Below are 18,337 nucleotides of genomic sequence, written 5' to 3' on the forward strand. Positions count from 1 at the left end.
AATCCTAGGTAACTTGAATTTTACCGTTCATTAATGAGAAATGCAGAAAGTTATTTGATTAGGCAAAGTTGTTGTTTATTGTTGACTTCTTCTTACGAGTGTTGTAGTGGAGATGATTTTCTTATTAACATTTTCCTAACCCTTCACGGCGCTGTGCTCTTAAATCCCCCTTCCTATCCACACGTAAAGATAACAGTAAATTGATTAAGGAAGGTTTATTCTTAGGGCCAATTCCCAATGAAACTATCGTTCTACGTGGATCAATCCAACTCCGTGAGGAACCTGATTGCATTCAGCGAGAGTAGGACAGGTCTACGTAGACTGATAGTGTCCTTGCAATCAGTTTAACACGTTAACACTCCTCCTCTTGTTTCCAATGTTTTTGTATAATTACCAGCTTTTCTGTATTCTACTAAATGGCAGGAGGAGGTTATGCGTGTGGTGAACTTAATTACGACAATAATTTTAGCACGATTTTCTTTGTGATCATATGAAAAGTTTGTTGTACGCCTATATTTTTGACCTGTATATACATATATAGTGAACTGCACAAAAACAAATCAAATGTATTACTACCATGATTATAATAAAGATATGTCACACTTCTATTGGCCGGAAGGTGTTCAAGAAAACCGATTGTGTTTGCTGAGACAATGACATCAACAGCAATAACGGGGAATTCTCATAAAAATTCCTCTCGTCATTTCTATTTAAATATAAACAAAGAGTCGCATTTGTACGTACTGGCCAACTGCAACAGGTAAGGTGATGATACTTAACGAAATTCTGTCGAAACATGCTTATCACATTAATGAGATAGAGATACATTCAAAACACAGAGAGAGAGAGAGAGAGCGGCCAAAAGGCTAGAGAATTTTCGGTTTTGTCTCGTTTCTCTCGGTGTAATAAATTTGTTTGAAAGGAGGTACTTTGATCGCAAGCTGAAAGGGGGGTGCTGGGCCCACTTAAGGCCAAGTGTTCCACCGTACAGCACTGTATATAAAATGTATTTTAATGGAATCACATGTTATCAATGTGTTCATTTAGTCATAGGCATGTGTTCTTAACATATGAATAACAAATAGCACATCAACATATCAAGTTTAGTAACACTATAGGTGTATGATCCATTGGACAATAAACGACCTTCAACTTGATGTTGATGTTTGCGTTAGTTGAGAAAAAGGACGTCAATAACAACAAAGGGGAATTCCCCTCGACATTTCTAATAATAGCGAGTCGCCATTTGTACGAGGCGTTTAAAATCGGTAAGTTAATGATATTTTTACAAATTTCTATAGTAAGATATGTCAACCACATCAAAGTGAACAAGAGACAATTAAGTAGGTATACTGGAATATCAGTGTGTTGTTAACATCTGGGTAAAAGTTCGTCGCAAGACATCATAAAGATTGGAAGTGTTTGCCCTTTTTGATCGAACTCGGAAATTTGGCGTTACTTTCTGTTTGCAGGTAAATATGTTATGAAAACTAAGATATAAGAGCATTAAGAATAAAATAAGGTATGAATGAAGAAGTTAAAGGGGCGGTCACAATAATAAGACCAAGAGATATACAACTACTAGCATTTGTAGCCTACTTGGGATATCAATGTGTTGTAAACAATGGGGCAATAATCTGTCCTACGTGGCCTACGACATCGTTAAAATTCAGAATAATTATGTGAGGTTACAATGTACATTCTGTTTGCACGTGTTCATATGGGAAAGTGCTCAGGTTGAAAACTGAAGCTACATGTACAATGTTATAAGACAAATAATAAAATGATTGGAATAACACGTAGCACTGTGTCGATATATATATATATATATATAACCTTTTAAAGAAAAACAACGCTGTATGTATAAGCTTGGGGTTTATTATTTTGTACACTGGTACATGTATGACACATACGCACGCACGCACACACACACACACACACACACACACACACACACACACGGGAAAACACACACACATATAAATAGGCCAAAAGGTACATGTAAGGAATCTTTTTGGCTTTGTCTCGTTTCGCTCGGTGTATTATTATTTGGCAGGGGGAAGGAGGGGGTACCTCGCAAGCCGAATAGGGGCCCGGGGGAGGGCCCTGTGTCCTATGACCCGACAATGCATATTTTGTTATCAATAGGTTCAATTTGTCATAGGCCTGTGTTCTTGGCGGGTGTATATCAAGTATCAAATAAAGACTTCAACACCAGGGACTCATTATCCATGTGACAATAAAATTCTTTCAACTGGATGTGTGTGTTTGTTGAGAAAATGTCGCCAATAGCAATAATGGGGAATTCCCTTCGTCATTCCCAATAATAATAGAGAGTCGCCATTTGCACAGGGCGGTTTCAATAGGTAAGTAGCCTAACTTAGTTACTGGTATTTTGACGAAATTCTGAAGTAACACGTCAACCACATAAATGTGAACAAGAGACATTCAAGTAGTTATACTTGAGCTATTAGTGTGAATAGAAATTCATGGCAAGGTATCGTAAAATTGAAAGTGATCAAAGTGGGAAATTTGGTTTTGCTTTCTATTTGCACATAATTGTATTTTATGTAAAGGTATTAAAATTACTTATATTTAATAGTTGCATTAAGTTTAATTCGTGATGTGAAGGAAAACGTTTAAAGGGACGGTCTTAATACAATGATCCAAAGAGGGATGAAATCATGGAGTTCACAGTAGCCTAGGCTCAATTGCAAAGGTATTTTTACATCCCGACCACCTCCCCCTTCCATTTCTGAAAGAAATCACACCAATGTTCCCCTCATGAAATAAGAATTTTGACTAGCTGAACCGTTCGCCCTCTAAAATATCGATTTTTTTTTTTTTTTTTTTTTTTTTTTGGGGGGGGGCCTTCAGAGGGCTTGAACCCCACACCAAGGGGGGGGGGTCTGCTTCGCATCACCCGCCCGCCCCCCCCCCCCCCCTTTCAAATAATCCTATTTCCGCCATTGGTATATGCATTACTACATACTAAGATCTAATATACCATTTATTAGATCTTAGCTACATATGAGACGGCATGTTCCTATATTTGTACTCCTCTACTATAATCTGCGTACGTATATTGTTTTGTTAAAACCTAAGAGGAATATCACTTCACAACAAACTTTGACAAAGGAACACATTAGTGTCCGCATATAGATCACACGTGTTTATTTGCAGACACACGCCTACGTACAAGCACACTCCCACCAAACACGCAAACACGCACACACACACACACACACACACACACATATAGAGGAGCAATAGGCTACATGTAAACGCCACCTATTTGGTTTGATTAACTTTTAGATATCTTTTAAAGCTCTATCTTTTCAGTTTATTATTTTAAAATGTTTATTAAATGTCCATCAAACAAAATAATTTCACTGGCTGACCCAAGTATTTGTAGGTGGAGGGGGATAGAGGAAAGCACAAGGATAAGAAATTAGTCAGGCTTCCCTTTCAGATAAAGACAATTTTACTGCCATGGTAACAGGTCTGGAGAAGTGACTTGGTTTTGGCTTTTTTTTTTTTTTTTTTTTTGTTATACTGTGGTTTGGAGAGTGAGAAGGGGGGTAAGGGGATATCTCAGGGGTTAACTAAGGGGAACATACGTGTCTTCTGTGCCCGCCCCTGGTTTCAAGGTATCCATATTCAGATCCACTTGACAAAAATGCGTTTCAAACCTTCCACACTACTCTGGTCTTCCCCTTGTATTTGGCACAGGTATACCGTGGGTCTGTCCATGTTCAGTCGGTAGATATGGTAAAACTGGTATTTTTATTGATGTCTTGTCTTGTTATTTCAGAAATACCGTTCATGGTACAGCAACCAGCCAGTATGGCTGACAGCAGGCTTCTACAGGCTGCAAAGAATGGAGATATACAGAGTTTACAGGAACTGCTGACTGCCGGGGAGTGCAACATCAATGTTCAGGGCAAGGTGACAACATTAATCACTTAAGTCTTTAGTCACGTCTTTGTCGAGCTATTTAGTATTATTGTAACGGTACACATTTATGTGATTGAAGCAAACGGCCTTTAAAAAATTGGGCTCATTCTCTTAGTAACTACCTTAGGCCTACCCCTTTCTACTCTCCTAAGTTATACTCCACGGCGTTTATGATATAAATATAACAATAGCTACATATACGGAAAGGGCCAGATATCGATGTATTGCCAGCAAGAAACACATACCGAGTACGTTTCAGTTTTTTTTTTATATATACACCACATTCAGATGAATTGTTTAGTATTTGGTTTCGTTCACCGATATGCTTTGGTCTTGGCATTTTTCAATTTTATAAGTTGTTTCCACCCAAACTACTATTGATTTATCATGTTCACGGCGATTCAAGGCTTATACACATCTACAAAGGATTGTGGCGAAGTCTTTAACCAAAATTGTACTAAATTACATTTATCTATACCACAAATTTCATACTAAAGATATTTACCAAATTTCTGATCACGTATCCTCTTAAAACGTGGCCATTGCTGCGCAGTACGCCCTCTGGGCGGATTTTCATTTGCAAGCGTCATCTGGCTCTAATCTTTACAAATCGAACATGTCAGTTGCACGTACGCGGTACAGATTATCTCAATATTTCTTTTTTATAATGAGAAAAGTACAAATCACTAACTCAAAGATTTAGTGGGATCAGACACATGTATTTTCCAAGTAGAGACATTCCTGTCCTACTTCCTCGCGAAGTTATAAATCACGATTTACATATTCTGCCTAGCGATCTTTCTTTTCAGTTATCACTAATTTCTGAAAGCATTTATCGAATCACATTGTTTATACATATCACAGTGCGAATTTCTGCTGATCGGTTTTCCCTTCAAACTGATAATTTTAAACCCTTCATGGAAATAAGCATGATTCTGCAACATGAATTATCTGTTTACTCACATTGTTTGTCTATATTCTCAGGATGGCCAGACACCACTTCACCTGTCTGCCTTCCACGGCCACACACAATGTGTCCAGCTTCTCCTCCAACACGGGGCAGATACCAGTGTACAAGTTAAGGTGAGTGTAGAATATGTTATGCATAGCAATATCGCTACACCTGCGTACAACTACATGTCTTTTTCAAAGTTCATTAGAAGTTATTAAACACGGTTTTCATATTCTGCTTAGCGATCTTTCTTTTCAGTTATCACTAATTTCTTAAAGCATGTATCGAATCACATTGTTTATACATATCATATTGCAAATTTCTGCTGATCGTTTTTTTCTTTCAAACTGATAATTTTAAACTCTACATGGAAATAAGCGTGATTCTGTACCATGAATCATCTGTTTACTCACATTGTTTGTCTATTTTCTCAGTATGGGTGGACATCACTTTACTTGGCTGCCCAAGAGGGCCACACACAATGTGTCCAGCTTCTCCTCCAACACGGGGCAGATATCAGTATACTTAATACGGTGAGTGTAGAATATTCCAAGCATAGCAATATTGCTACCCTTGCCTACAACTACATGTCTTTTCCAAAGTTCATTAGAAGTTATTAAACACGGTTTACATATTCTGCTCAGCGATCTTTCTTTTCACTTATCACTAATTTCTTAAAGCGTGTATCGAATAACATTGTTTATACATTTCACAGTGCGAATTTCTGCTGATCGGTTTTTCCTTCCAAACTGATAATTTTAAACTCCACGTGGAAATAAGCATGATTCTGCAACATGAATTATCTGTTTACTGACATTGTTTGTCCATATTCTCAGAATGGCCAGACACCACTTCACGTGGCTGCCTACCAGGGCCACACACAATGTCTCCAGCTTCTCCTCCAACACGGGACGGATACCAGTATACAGGATAAGGTGAGTGTAGAATATGCTAAATATAGCAATAAGGCTACACCTGTTTACAACTGCATGTCTTTTCCAAAGTTAAATAGAAGTTATTAAACACGGTTTACATATTCTGCTCAGCGATCTTTCTTTTCACTTATCACTAATTTCTTAAAGCGTGTATCGAATCACATTGTTTATACATATCATATTGCAAATTTCTGCTGATCGGTTTTTCCTTTCAAACTGATAATTTTAAACTCCACATGGAAATAAGCATGATTCTGTACCATGAATTATCTGTTTACTCCATTGTTTGTCCATTTTCTCAGTATGGGGATACACCACTTCACCTGGCTGCCCACCGGGGCCACACACAATGTGTCCATTTTCTCCTCCAGCACAAGGCAGATACCAGTGTACAAGCTAAGGTGAGTGTAGAATATGCTAAGCATAGCAATATCGCCACACAGGCCCGTAGCCAGGGGGGGGGTCGGGGGGTTCGAAAGAACCGCCCTTTTCCTTGGAAAAGGTCCACTCTGGGTAAATTTGATCTAGTTACATGAAGTTTTTACAGAAAAAAAGGTCCACTTTTCCAGAAAAAGAACCCCCCTTTTGAAATTGCTGGCTACGGGCCTGCCACACCTGCGTACAACTAAATGTACATGTCTTTTCCAAAGTTCATTAGAAGTTATTAAACACGGTTTTCATATTCTGCTCAGCGATCTTTCTTTTCACTTATCACTAATTTCTTAAAGCGTGTACAGATTCTCTCAATATTTCTTCTTTATAATGTGAAAACTACAAATCACTAACTCAAAGATTTCAGACACATGCATTTTCCAAGTAGAGACATCCCTGTCCTACTTCCTCGCGAAGTTATAAATCGATTTACATATTCTGCCTAGCGATCTTTCTTTTCAGTTATCACTAATTTCTGGAAGCATTTATCGAATCACTTTGTTTATACATATCACAGTGCGAATTTCTGCTGATCGGGTTTCCCTTTCAAACTGATAATTTTAAACCCTACATGGAAATAAGCATGATTCTGCAACATGAATTATCTGTTTACTCACATTGTTTGTCTACATTCTCAGGATGGCAAGACACCACTTCACCTGGCTGTCTACCAAGGCCACACACAATGTGTTCAGCTTCTCCTCCAACACGGGACGGATACCAGTATACAGGATAAGGTGAGTGTAGAATATGCTAAATATAGCAATAAGGCTACACCTGTTTACAACTGCATGTCTTTTCCAAAGTTAAATAGAAGTTTTAGTGCACGGTTTACATATTCTGCTTAGCGATCTTTCTATTCAGTTATACATGTAACTTAATGTCTCAAAGCACATATCAAACCACATTTTTATACATTGCACCGATCACAGTGAGGATATCTGCTAAGCGATTTTTTGTTTATAGCTTATAATTTTAAACCCGACACGGAAATAAGCATGATTCCTCAACATGATTTATTGTGTTTAATCACACTGTCTGAATTGTCTGTTTACTCTCATCAACTTCCCCGAACGGCAATAAGCATGGTTCTGCAACATGATCTGTTTTACTCACAGTGTCTGTACATATTCTCAGGAAAGCGTTACACCACTTAACCTGGCTGCCTTGTTAGGCCACACACAATGTGTCCAGCTTCTCCTCCAGCATGGGGTGGATACCAGTATACAGACTACGGTGAGCGTAGAATATGATAAACATAGCAATATCGCTACACCTGTGTACACCTGCATGTCTTTTCCAAAGTTAAATAGAAGTTTTAGTGCACGGTTTACATATTCTGCTTAGCGATCTTTCTATTCAGTTATACATGTAACTAAATGTCTCAAAGCACATATCAAACCACATTTTTATACATTCTACAGATCACAGTGAGAATATTTGCTAATCAATTTTTTGTTTATTACTGATAATTTTAAACCCGACATGGCAATAAGCATCGTTTCCCAACATAATTTATTGTGTTTAATCACACTGTCTGAATTATCTGTTTACACTCATCAACTTCCCCAAACGGCAATAAGGATGGTTCTACAACATGATCTGTTTACTCACAATGTTTGTACATATTCTCAGGAAAGTATTACACCCCTTCACTTTGCTGCCGGCCAGGGCCACACAGAATGTGTCCAGCTTCTCCTCCAACATGGGGCGGATGCCAGTATACAGGCTACGGTGAGCGTAGAATATGCTAACAAGGCAATATGGCTACACCTGTGTTGAACTGCATGTCTTTTCCGAAGTTAAATACAAGTTTTACGGCACGGTTTACATATTCTGCTTAGCGACCTTTCTCTTCGGTTATATATGTAACTAATTGTCTCAACGCATGTATCAAATCACATTGTTTATACATTGCTCAGATCACATTTAGAATTATGCTTACCAATTTTTAGTTTATTACTAATAATTATAATCCGTCAAGGAAATCGCAACATAATTTATTGTGTTTAATCACAATGTCTGAATTGTCTGTTTACTCTCATCAACTTCCCGGAACGGCAATAAGCATGGTTCTGCAACATGATCTGTTTTACTCACAATGTTTGTACATATTCTCAGGAAAGTACAGGGGGTATTACACCCCTTCACTTTGCTGCCGGGCTCGGCCACACACAATGTGTCCAGCTTCTCCTCCAACATGGGGCGGATACCAGTATACAGGCTTGGGTGAGTGTAGAATATTCTAACCATGGCGATATGGCTACACCTGTGTACAACTGCATGTCTTTTCCGAAATTAAATAGCAGTTTTTGTACAAGGTTTATATATTTTGCTGAGATTCTCTCTCTTAATGTATCTAAACAAATCAATCATATCCTTAATATACCATAGTGAAAACTTTTTGGTAACTGATTTTTATTTATAACTGATTACTTTAAACACCCAGAGATTCTACGGCATGAATTGTCTGTTGTCCATATTCTCAGGAAGAGTGGACACCACTTCACTGCGCTGCCGAGTGCGGCCACACACAATGTATTCAGCTTCTCCTCCAGCATGGGGCGGATACCAGTATACAGAATAAGGTAAGTGCTAAACAGCCCATGCACAGAAATATGGCTACACCTTTATAAGAATTCATATTGAGACTGTATTATGGGAAAGCACCATTTCACTAAAATGTACTTAACGGCTACATTCCCTCCTCATCCAGTAAGTAATATAAGTCTTGCTATTACAGGAGAGAAAGACACCAAGAATGGTGGCAGAGGACAAAGAACACGCTGCCATAGTAGAGCTGTTGAGGCGTTTTGAACTACCAGATATACAGGTATACATGTTGTCAGGAACCACAGTATTGAAAAAGTGTAATTAGTACTTGTAAAACTTTCATACATGATGTTGTATTTATTCAATCGGAGGAAGCCTTTGTCTGTTAAATCCACACTTGGGAATCCAAGGTGTATAAGTTGTTCAGATAATGCTTCACACCTTGCAGTTCAAATTGTAGTGTCCTTTGATCCGAAGCCAGTAATATGTTAGAATTTGATTACAGGGTGTTATTAGGACTGATAAAGTTTAGCATAAAAACCTGTAAACTTAAATCTAAGAGCGGGGGCAAGAGGTAGAAGAAGAGATGGGAGAGTAAGATGTAGGGTTATCCTATAAAGGGTATTTTATGTAATGTGGGACCCCGGGATGGTCTTAAGGGGGTTCCCCACAATGTAGTTCAGTGTGAACATGGTCAGCGCTTAGCCCTTAAATAGCATTGGGTTATGATATATGATATATGAGTTTCGATCAGCAGTTGAAATATTCTTATAGTCGCGTAATTGTTTTAAACTATATAGCAGTATATCTTTTACCACATTGATGTTTATTTGTGGTGTTGAATCTCACGTGTTACATTAATCAGATGTATTCATTGAAAAGATATCCTTAATTTTTAAATTATATGACCAATTATAGTTAAATATGAAGCCTTAGCCCCAGAAGGTAGATGTTAAGTGGCCAATATTCCTAGCTTATAATTGCGCACGTCCTGAGTTCATGGGCGATATTTTAATAACTATTTCATCTTATTATGTACTAGTTCCTGTAAAATAACTTGATGGATATAATCTTTACAGGGGTATATACAGACCAAGACTTTGGAGCACCTTGCTGAACTATTAGATCCTGCTGAATATTCCATAATTGACCAGACCAACCTCAGCTCGAACTTCCCTGACGTCTTTCAATTTCAGAAAGTGCAGGAACTGAAAGACTGGGCCATCAAGAACAATTGTACTAATATTAGAGACTTAAAGATCGGACTGCAGACTGCAAACCTTCCACGACTATCCAGTGAGTAATTGTCTCGCAAACTTATTATTTGGAGATACTTAATCATTAATGGTACCTTAAATACTTGTATTCCATAAGTTCGTTGCACCAGCTTACGGAATTACACGGTAAGATTGGAGGTGAAAATGCTAACACATTTCACGGTCTATCATTTTGTTTTTACATTTCTGTACGTGTACATCTATTGCTGATGTGGTTTTACTGTACAGACCGATGGAATATTTTGGTCAAGATTTATTTTTTAAAAATGGCAGTGAGCGTTAGTCTGTCTGTCTGTCTACATGTATGAACGGGCATGTCACTGGATCAAATATCTGCGCATTTGCTTTTATTATTTCCAGAAATATTCAATAGTGTGTCGTTATTACATTTTACAAAGCATCTAATGATTCATGGTTGCGCACTACCTATCACATCTATTTCCGCATCTTATGAGTTTCCTACTTTAAATTATTCTCCCTCACAGATGCAGCAGGGGACTATTATGCTGGGGTGGTGACGGAAATTTCCAACATGGCCCCTGATGAATTTGAAGCCCTGTGTAGAACCTTGGTCACTGCTAGGCACATGCACACGTCACGTTCGACAACCACTAACCAACAAGAGGCTAGGTAAGTGCAGTTTTGAATGTGAGAGCTAGTAATAGAATTAGCTGGGCTATTTTTATTTATCAAAAGGCGCAAGGGATTTTTGCGACATTTGAAAATATTTACATCAACTGCTTTGTTAATCACAAACACTTAATATAATTTTGGTTGCAAAAAACACGGCCCACACCCCCGCACCCTAGCTTGATATATATATATATATACCAGGGTGTGTATATATGCATGTTTGTATACCTCTAAACATTCTCAGTCACGACTTACTTCACATTCACAGTTTGCCTTTGGATCAATGCCTCTACGACCTGTTCATTGCGTACAGCGGCGAGGATGAAGCCACAATAGAACCAGTTCTACACCAGCTGAAAGCACTGGGGGTTAAGATTTGGTACGCCAAAGAAGACCTCGTTCCTGGAACACAAGTGATTACTTCCATTAATAAGGCGGTCATTGCATCTAAACATACCTTAGCGTTCCTGACCAAGAACTTTGTTCAAAGTCAGTGGTGTCAACTAGAGCTGCAGTATGCCATGCAAGAAGCTGTTAAGTCGAAAAGAGATGTCCTCATTCCGGTTGTGATGAATCTGTCACCTGAGGAAATTCCTACCGAAATAGGAGGCTTAAAATACACCCTTTTCGATGACGAAGAATTGATCCCAAAGCTTTTACAAGCCATTAAAGGTAGTCTAGGTTTTGACTTTTGTACATAAAATTGCCTAACATTTTATATTTTATATGTGATAGATTGACAAGTCTTAATTTTGCTATTTTTTGTGTATAGATTATTCATGACAGCGGTGGAAAATACATTATTTTTCATCTCGGTTCACATAAATACATGTATATCAGTACACTATGAATTTGTTTTTCACCAAAAATTACACCCAGAGTTGTTTCAGATATACATACATCTTTTTTTTTCAGTTAATATAATATCTTTCTTTAAAACAGGACCACAAGACACACCCACATTTGGTAAACTTCGAGACGAGAACGAGGTTTTACGAGATGAGGTGCGACTGCTGTCATCTAAACTTCGTCTCCAGAGCCAATGAGTGGATCTCGCTCCTTCGTCACTTAAGTTCAGCGCCATTAAGGAGCATACATGAGACGCAAACTCGACAAACATCATAGGATTGTCTCAGTGTGTTAGGCCTTATAAATTGATTCCTTAAGTATTAACTTAATTACTTAAGTAGTTGACTTAAGTACTAACTAAATTTAATAATCATCTTATGGCCCTGCTCGAGATGTGTATTTTTATTTTATTTTATTTATTTATTTATTTTGTGATTGTTTGGAATGAGATCTCTTTGCATGGTAATCTAAATAAAATGTGAGCATATATTTTAAATTACAACAACCATATACTTACATGCATTTATTATTTCTTCATACTTGCTTCGTGCATATAGCCATACACCAATTATATAATTGTGCTGTAAATCATGGCTTAATTTCTTAATATCAGCCTTAATTCCTGTGTGCTACATGTAATCCTCCTGGCCAAATTACGTATTTCAATTATATGCACTATGATCAAAACTTTTATTTCCTAATGACACATGATAATCAAACTTAAACTTTTTGCGCATTGTATGTAACTACTGGCAGATTTAGTGTTTTTGCCGTTTTTTTTTTTCCTTGGGGAAAGTTGTATTTGGAAAAATAATGTTAAAGTTGTTTAGTTTTAACTGCTTTTGATTTCCATATTTATTTCATCATTGTTGTTTGGTTTGTTTTGTTTTTCCTTTTTGGGGGGACGGGGGTTTGTTGTGGGGTTTCAGTCCCAAGCTTAGAGGTGGGGACACTCGATCCACTGTGCCCCCCAGGTGCGTAGGGGACGACACAGAGTAACAGAAGAGAGATGCATATGTCATGGTATAATTTTACATGCTTTATATGTTTTGTATTATGGCGTTTGTTAGATAGTTTGAAGTTATGAATTACCTGCAATATGTTGTTTATCATACCCTTTTATTTCACAGCTTTTCGGCTATTAGTTTATTTAAGATATATGTAACAATGATGATAATAATTTGACAGTTTGACTTTGCATATACTGTGAAAAGAAAACACATTATTACTTGTAGTTCCGTTCACCATACATAGTAAGTAAAATACCTATCCATGTGTCTAGGTATGTGTGCAGAAAGTGTAGTTCAGATTACGAAAGGTTTGAAGGAAAATGCGATTATTTGATTTTATTTTAATTTAAGAAAAATTAAGTTGAATTTTTATGATGTGTGATAATTGGGAGTTAACGAATAACTGAACGAAGGCCTGCTTAAATTTATACCAGAAGAATAGAAAGTAGGCTAACAACTTGCTTGTAACCTCTACCTGAGGCGTGCAATCAGCTGAGCTATATCCATAAGCAAAGTTACACGATGGACATTGAGATATCGGAGTTCAAACATTATCTTGTTTTAAATATTGATTAAAAGAGGCCGTTGCTATGACTAGATTTTAAAACAGCCGATAAAATTGTTTACAAGACATGTCATCAATATTGTACGCTAGAAATTTAAAGACTATTTAAAATGAAATAAATTACTTTCCGATATGGGTTTTCATTATTATTTGCATTAAGTGCTACTTGATTAGATCAATCTGCTAATACATTGAAAAAATGGGGCGTTTCTTTCTTTAAAAGCATTAAAAAAACAGTTCATTTCGAAATTAAAAAATATCGTTCTTCTCCCCTTAACAATATCCGGTATCAATATTATACTTCTAACATTGACAGACTTTATTTTTAATGTAATGAACTACTTACTTACCGAATCAGCGTTTTTATTAATTTATTATTTAATTTTTTAGTGTGCGTGATTGTGGGTGTCGGGATGCGGGACGTAGGACGATTGCGAAAATCTCCCAATTGTCAGTATTGACAGGTATGCCTATAGATGCATTAAACCCGAAAAGGATAATGAATTTTTATAATCACCAAAGTCATCAGCAAGCAAAAGTATTAAATTTTCCTTTTCAGTTACTTTCGTAGTATTTGAAAATCCCCCCCCCCCCCCCCATCATGCCGTTGTATATACATTGCAGTAGGTGTGACACAAGCAATCATTGCACTGCGGCGGCACGCAGTCCATTTTGTCAAATCGAAGAAATGCAGAGAGGGCAAAAAAAAAAAAAAATATGCCCTCTGCCTGAAATTGATACAAACTCCAGGTGGCTGCTTTATTTCTTTTACTCCTGGCCCAGTAAATGGTTGTTTTGAAAATAAATTTCAACTTTTAAATTTCGTATTCTGTTCGGTAAATTTTGCACTTGCTGCGTTCAAAATTGGGTACGTAGAAAAGTAAAACGACTTCGTTGTTCTCTTTCTGATCCTTTCCCGTGTTTTTTAAAGAAGCTTGAACCACTGATGTCACTGATGTAATAAATGGTAATTTGCGAAAGCAGCAGCATAGAGTCTGAATAGTAAATAATTGGCCTATTGTTGGAGATTTTTTCTTATTGTCAATAAAAAGAGGGGGTGTGACAAAAATCAAAGCACAAAAGGAAAAAAGAAAAAAATATGCATTAACTTCCCCTTATTGTGGTCTTTAAAAATGCAAGCCAAAATCCGGACGTTTATACGAACATTTTACACAGACCTCTATGTAGGCGTGGTCAAAGAATTCAAACTCACAGAAAGGATCACATCTATTTCGTATTACTTTTTGAGTTCTCAAGTGAACTTTGCTTTATTTGAGTAGCATAAGGTAATATCATAATCACACCAAAGTGCGGTCCGTATATTCCACTAAAGAGCAGCTGTTAAGGCGAGATTGCTACACATCAGTGGCAATGTAGTTATGTTTAAAACGAGTGAGGGCATTAGGTGCTTTTGTTGTGGCACGCTCCATGACCTATATATGGAGGCGTGACCTATATGGCAGTTAACATACAATGCACAATACAGAGGTCATATACATGTATATAGGCGCTTTTCCATGGTGTATACAGTGCGTATGTTGAAGCGGATTTGTAACAAGACTTGTGCTCTTGCTGGCCTCTGAGAGAATCTGATGCCAAATTGTAATGAGGAGGGTTGTAAGGAACACAAAGAGTCGCATGACACAAGGAGTCCACCCTGCATTAAATTCATACAGGTTAGAGTAAGTGAGACGTAAGTGGGTCAAAATCAAGTAAGGGACTTACTGTACAAGGGGGACTGTGTTGCACATGACTCCTATAAGGTGACAGTCAACGGTACATGGACACTCTCTGACTCTACCCTGCGTGTCTGCCATATATATATAGTGTGCGTACTAGTAGCCTATAGTACATGATAGTAAAGGCATCACTGCACACTTAGTCAATATATCATCGACGAGACTGCAGACAAAGTTGGAAACTTATTGAGCACAAGTGGGTCAGTCAATATACTCCACCCGAAGCAAAGGAGTGAGTCGATATGTCGCTAAAAAGTTACTGAAAAGTGGCTATCAACGCTACATTTATGATACATCACTTATGACCAGGCATGCCGAACCATAGGACGACTATTTCAAGCTTTGTCAATTAAGCGAGATCACACGGGGTCAAATAGAGGACGCAGTTACCTGTGGCATTTTATACATATATATGAATCGACTACAGAGGTGTTGAGATTCGAGGTGTGTATACTGCTTGCATAGATTTATAGACCTTCGGGGGAGATAAAGGAGGTCATTTGGACAAGTGCCCGCAGTTTCTCTTTCAATATCTACCGTATATAGTCTACAATATAAAGTTGAAATAGGCTGCGGCATCTGTGGTTTATTTCTATACTTATACTTTCACATTCAGATGTGGGCGGCCCTCATGTGACAGACCAGAATCAATATTTTACTATTCGATATCAAAATAATTGTATCAGTTTTGAAGACTTGGATTAGTCAAGAACTTCTTGGATTAGTGAAGCCTATACGTGTTCGCTAAGTGACCCTGGACTTGGAGGCGTTTCGTTTCACGTCTCGTGACTACCTCGTGAGTGAGGGAAAAACACATTTCCTTTCTTCTTCGCAACATCCGCCTTCACAACACTATATGAAGACGAGTCGTGTATTCTGATTTAATATTTGTCTCCTGCACTTAATGAACACTCTCTATGTGTGACAGACTATGTTTATCGTGTCCTTGCTTCGCCAGCATTGGAAGAAAACTTTCGGCTAAACGGGATCAGATTTTTGATAGCCGCAAATACAAGACCAAGCAAATGGAGGAGAAACTTATTCAGGAGATAGCAAGCGGGGCACCTGTAGATAAAATAAAACCGACCCTTTTCCTCAACAAGCATGGCCAGGAAGAGATCAAGGTTGAATACCAAACCACTGTCGCTGAAACCGTAGACAAAATGAGACAAGATGGCTTCCTGGCTACCAGTAAGTTGGTCTTTATTGTGCATGGCTACAGGGACAACGCTCACTCCGGCTGGCTGGTCGAGGCCAAGGACAACTTGCTGGAACAAAACCCCGATCAGACTGTGGTCTTAGTAGACTGGAGCCGGGGAGCCGACACGGTGATCTATCCCTGGGCTGCGGCGGACACAGCCACGGTGGGGGCGTGGTTAGGAGCAGTAGCTGACGGAGTACGGTCCAAGTTCCCCGAGATGAAAATTTGGTCGGTAGGGCACAGCCTGGGCGCCCACCTGGTCGGCTCAGCTGGCAGGCACAGTAAGGGCGCCATCCACCGTGTTACGGGATTAGACCCCGCCGGCCCGCTGTTCGAGAAACATCTCGACGTCGATAAGCGTCTTCGCCCGACAGACGCCGCAATGGTGGACGTCATCCATACTGACGGCTATGAGACTAACGTAAAGAACGGCGAGAAGAGACATGTTAGCGTCCTCCGGCAAATTGAAGGTGAACTGTCCGTGGCCGATGCATTGGTTAATCACTTTGGTACTCTCATACCGCTCGGAACGATCGATTTTTATCCAAATTACGGGTATGAACAGCCGGGCGTAGCACCCTTTCAGACATCTGCGCAACACCATAGGGCGGTTCAGCTGTTTAACTGGAGCATTAAAAACAAAGGGAAGTTCGCGACCAACCAGCTTCTGGACGGGATCCCAGCGTTTGAAAAACCGGTTAAAAAATTGAAGTCGACCGAAAACTGGGCTGAGATGGGTTGTTACGCCGACCAAAGCTTTTGCCACCGTGGTCTGTACTTTATCAGGACAAATCCGACGATACCATGGGCGCCGGCAACGTCGGAGACGTCACGTGATACACCGTCGGAATGGGGATGCAATATTTTGTAATTTTGACAACTTGAGAACTTTCTTAAGCAGACGCTCACACGCGTTTGACTGATTTAATAGGTTGGCCGATTGATAGCCACTTTTGAAAAATAGGCAAAAAATTCTTAAAGAAATGGTTGAAGTGCAATGCATTTATATCTGCCCACAGGAATTGGTCCAGTCCAAGCAACTGATGTGTAATAGGGAAATAGAGTCCAATTTGGAGCTCCCCCCCCCCCCCCGCTGCTAGGGCCGGAGCTTTTTACTGTGACACAATTTATTTTGATTCTGTCAGAAAGTTATTGACTGCTTAAACAGCAAATTGTAATAAAAGAACCATTTCATTTTATCTAGATTGCATTGCATAATAATGCCTTCATGACTACCACACTGGTGAAAGGTAAATGATATAGTTAAATATTTGAAAATGTTTAATTTTTTTAGCATGGGGTTTGAATTTAAATGGATACTTTTGTAACTGTTAGTGTTAGAGTTAGCAGTGAGATTTTGTGGGGGGGAAATTACATGACATATGCCGATGGGTAGCTTAATGAGAAAACGTGCCCCACTTTTATCATTTGTTTAAGTATTCCAAAATACCAGTATCATCCCGGTTGTATTGTATGATGTTGGTTTTCACATTCCCGTAATGACTATCAGGGCATTTTTCAATATACTTACCATGGCAAAATCCATTTTTTTTTTTTTTTTTTGATGACTTCCGGTTTGTATCTGTTGACAAATTACTTCCTTGTGTGACGAAGCGCCGTGTGTCAGTTTTACTTTCGGATGGTGACTAAATACCAAAACGCATATTTACATTCACTTGTGTGCTTTGATAACACGAGACGTGCCTTTGCTTTTGTCATGGAGACGGGTGAACGGTTATGAAAATAATTCTACTGTCACCTTTGAATTACAGAGAGAGCGTTTTTAAATAAAATTACTTTCGTGAATGATAACACTTTTTTCAATATACCATATGTACCATTTTTAAAGCTAATTAGTTAAAAACTTTAAACCCTGAGATCACTTTTAAACACATATTTTGCATAAATAACCTAAATCATGCTTTGGGATTTTTTAATTTCAAACGTGACCATGTTCTGTTAATTTATCTATTTCTCCCCAAAATACTGGGTTATTTCAACAACGGGGTATGTCGTTCTGTAGGTTTTAAGTAATTTAAGAAAAGTGAATGTACACAAGAAGTATATGCTTTTATCAGAGAAAAATGAAGGCCGAGGAACGACCGTGAAGAAAGAGTCTTGGCGATTTTTTTATTGTTCAAAATAACTTGGTTATGCCAGAAATCAGTTTATGTTAGCTGCTATTGAAATGGAGGATAGGAATGGTGAGCTGACCGTGTCTGAATACTTGTTTT

At 38.4% G+C, this 18,337-nt stretch overlaps 3 protein-coding genes across 3 annotated transcripts; all 3 read left to right on the plus strand.

Annotated features, from left to right (window-relative positions):
• The first annotated feature begins 1,074 nt into the window (after window positions 1-1,074).
• On the plus strand, window positions 1,075-7,124 carry LOC147761749 (uncharacterized). The gene is made up of 7 exons (XM_087014060.1): window positions 1,075-1,268; window positions 3,815-3,948; window positions 4,942-5,040; window positions 5,344-5,442; window positions 5,746-5,844; window positions 6,147-6,245; window positions 6,915-7,124. Exons 1-7 carry the CDS (start codon window positions 1,157-1,159, stop codon window positions 7,122-7,124), a joined length of 852 nt encoding a protein of 283 aa, XP_086870186.1. The 5' UTR covers window positions 1,075-1,156.
• Window positions 7,125-8,246: 1,122 nt separating this feature from the next.
• LOC106176922 (uncharacterized) lies at window positions 8,247-13,296 on the plus strand. The gene is made up of 7 exons (XM_087013806.1): window positions 8,247-8,505; window positions 8,766-8,864; window positions 9,020-9,109; window positions 9,909-10,125; window positions 10,592-10,736; window positions 11,008-11,411; window positions 11,682-13,296. Exons 1-7 carry the CDS (start codon window positions 8,359-8,361, stop codon window positions 11,783-11,785), a joined length of 1,206 nt encoding a protein of 401 aa, XP_086869932.1. The 5' UTR covers window positions 8,247-8,358; the 3' UTR covers window positions 11,786-13,296.
• Window positions 13,297-14,599: 1,303 nt separating this feature from the next.
• LOC106176916 (phospholipase A1-like) lies at window positions 14,600-17,883 on the plus strand. The gene has a single exon (XM_013559505.2). The coding sequence runs from the start codon at window positions 15,820-15,822 to the stop codon at window positions 16,972-16,974; it is 1,155 nt and encodes a 384-aa protein (XP_013414959.2). The 5' UTR covers window positions 14,600-15,819; the 3' UTR covers window positions 16,975-17,883.
• The last annotated feature ends 454 nt before the right edge of the window (window positions 17,884-18,337 follow it).

This window comes from Lingula anatina, chromosome 5 (genome assembly GCF_051362555.1).
Source record: "Lingula anatina isolate TDL-2025a chromosome 5, LinAna3.0, whole genome shotgun sequence".
NCBI lineage: Eukaryota > Metazoa > Brachiopoda > Lingulata > Lingulida > Lingulidae > Lingula > Lingula anatina.

Bases quoted from the DNA above. Each gene is read 5' to 3' on its own strand.
- LOC147761749 (XM_087014060.1), top strand. From the start codon at position 1,157: ATGTTGATGTTTGCGTTAGTTGAGAAAAAGGACGTCAATAACAACAAA. The intron at 5,443-5,745 runs GTGAGTGTAGAA...CCATATTCTCAG, and splicing joins ATATCAGTATACTTAATACG to AATGGCCAGACACCACTTCA. The intron at 5,845-6,146 runs GTGAGTGTAGAA...CCATTTTCTCAG, and splicing joins ATACCAGTATACAGGATAAG to TATGGGGATACACCACTTCA.
- LOC106176916 (XM_013559505.2), top strand. From the start codon at position 15,820: ATGTGTGACAGACTATGTTTATCGTGTCCTTGCTTCGCCAGCATTGGA.
- LOC106176922 (XM_087013806.1), top strand. From the start codon at position 8,359: ATGATCTGTTTTACTCACAATGTTTGTACATATTCTCAGGAAAGTACA. The intron at 8,506-8,765 runs GTGAGTGTAGAA...CCATATTCTCAG, and splicing joins ATACCAGTATACAGGCTTGG to GAAGAGTGGACACCACTTCA. The intron at 9,110-9,908 runs GTATACATGTTG...TAATCTTTACAG, and splicing joins TTGAACTACCAGATATACAG to GGGTATATACAGACCAAGAC.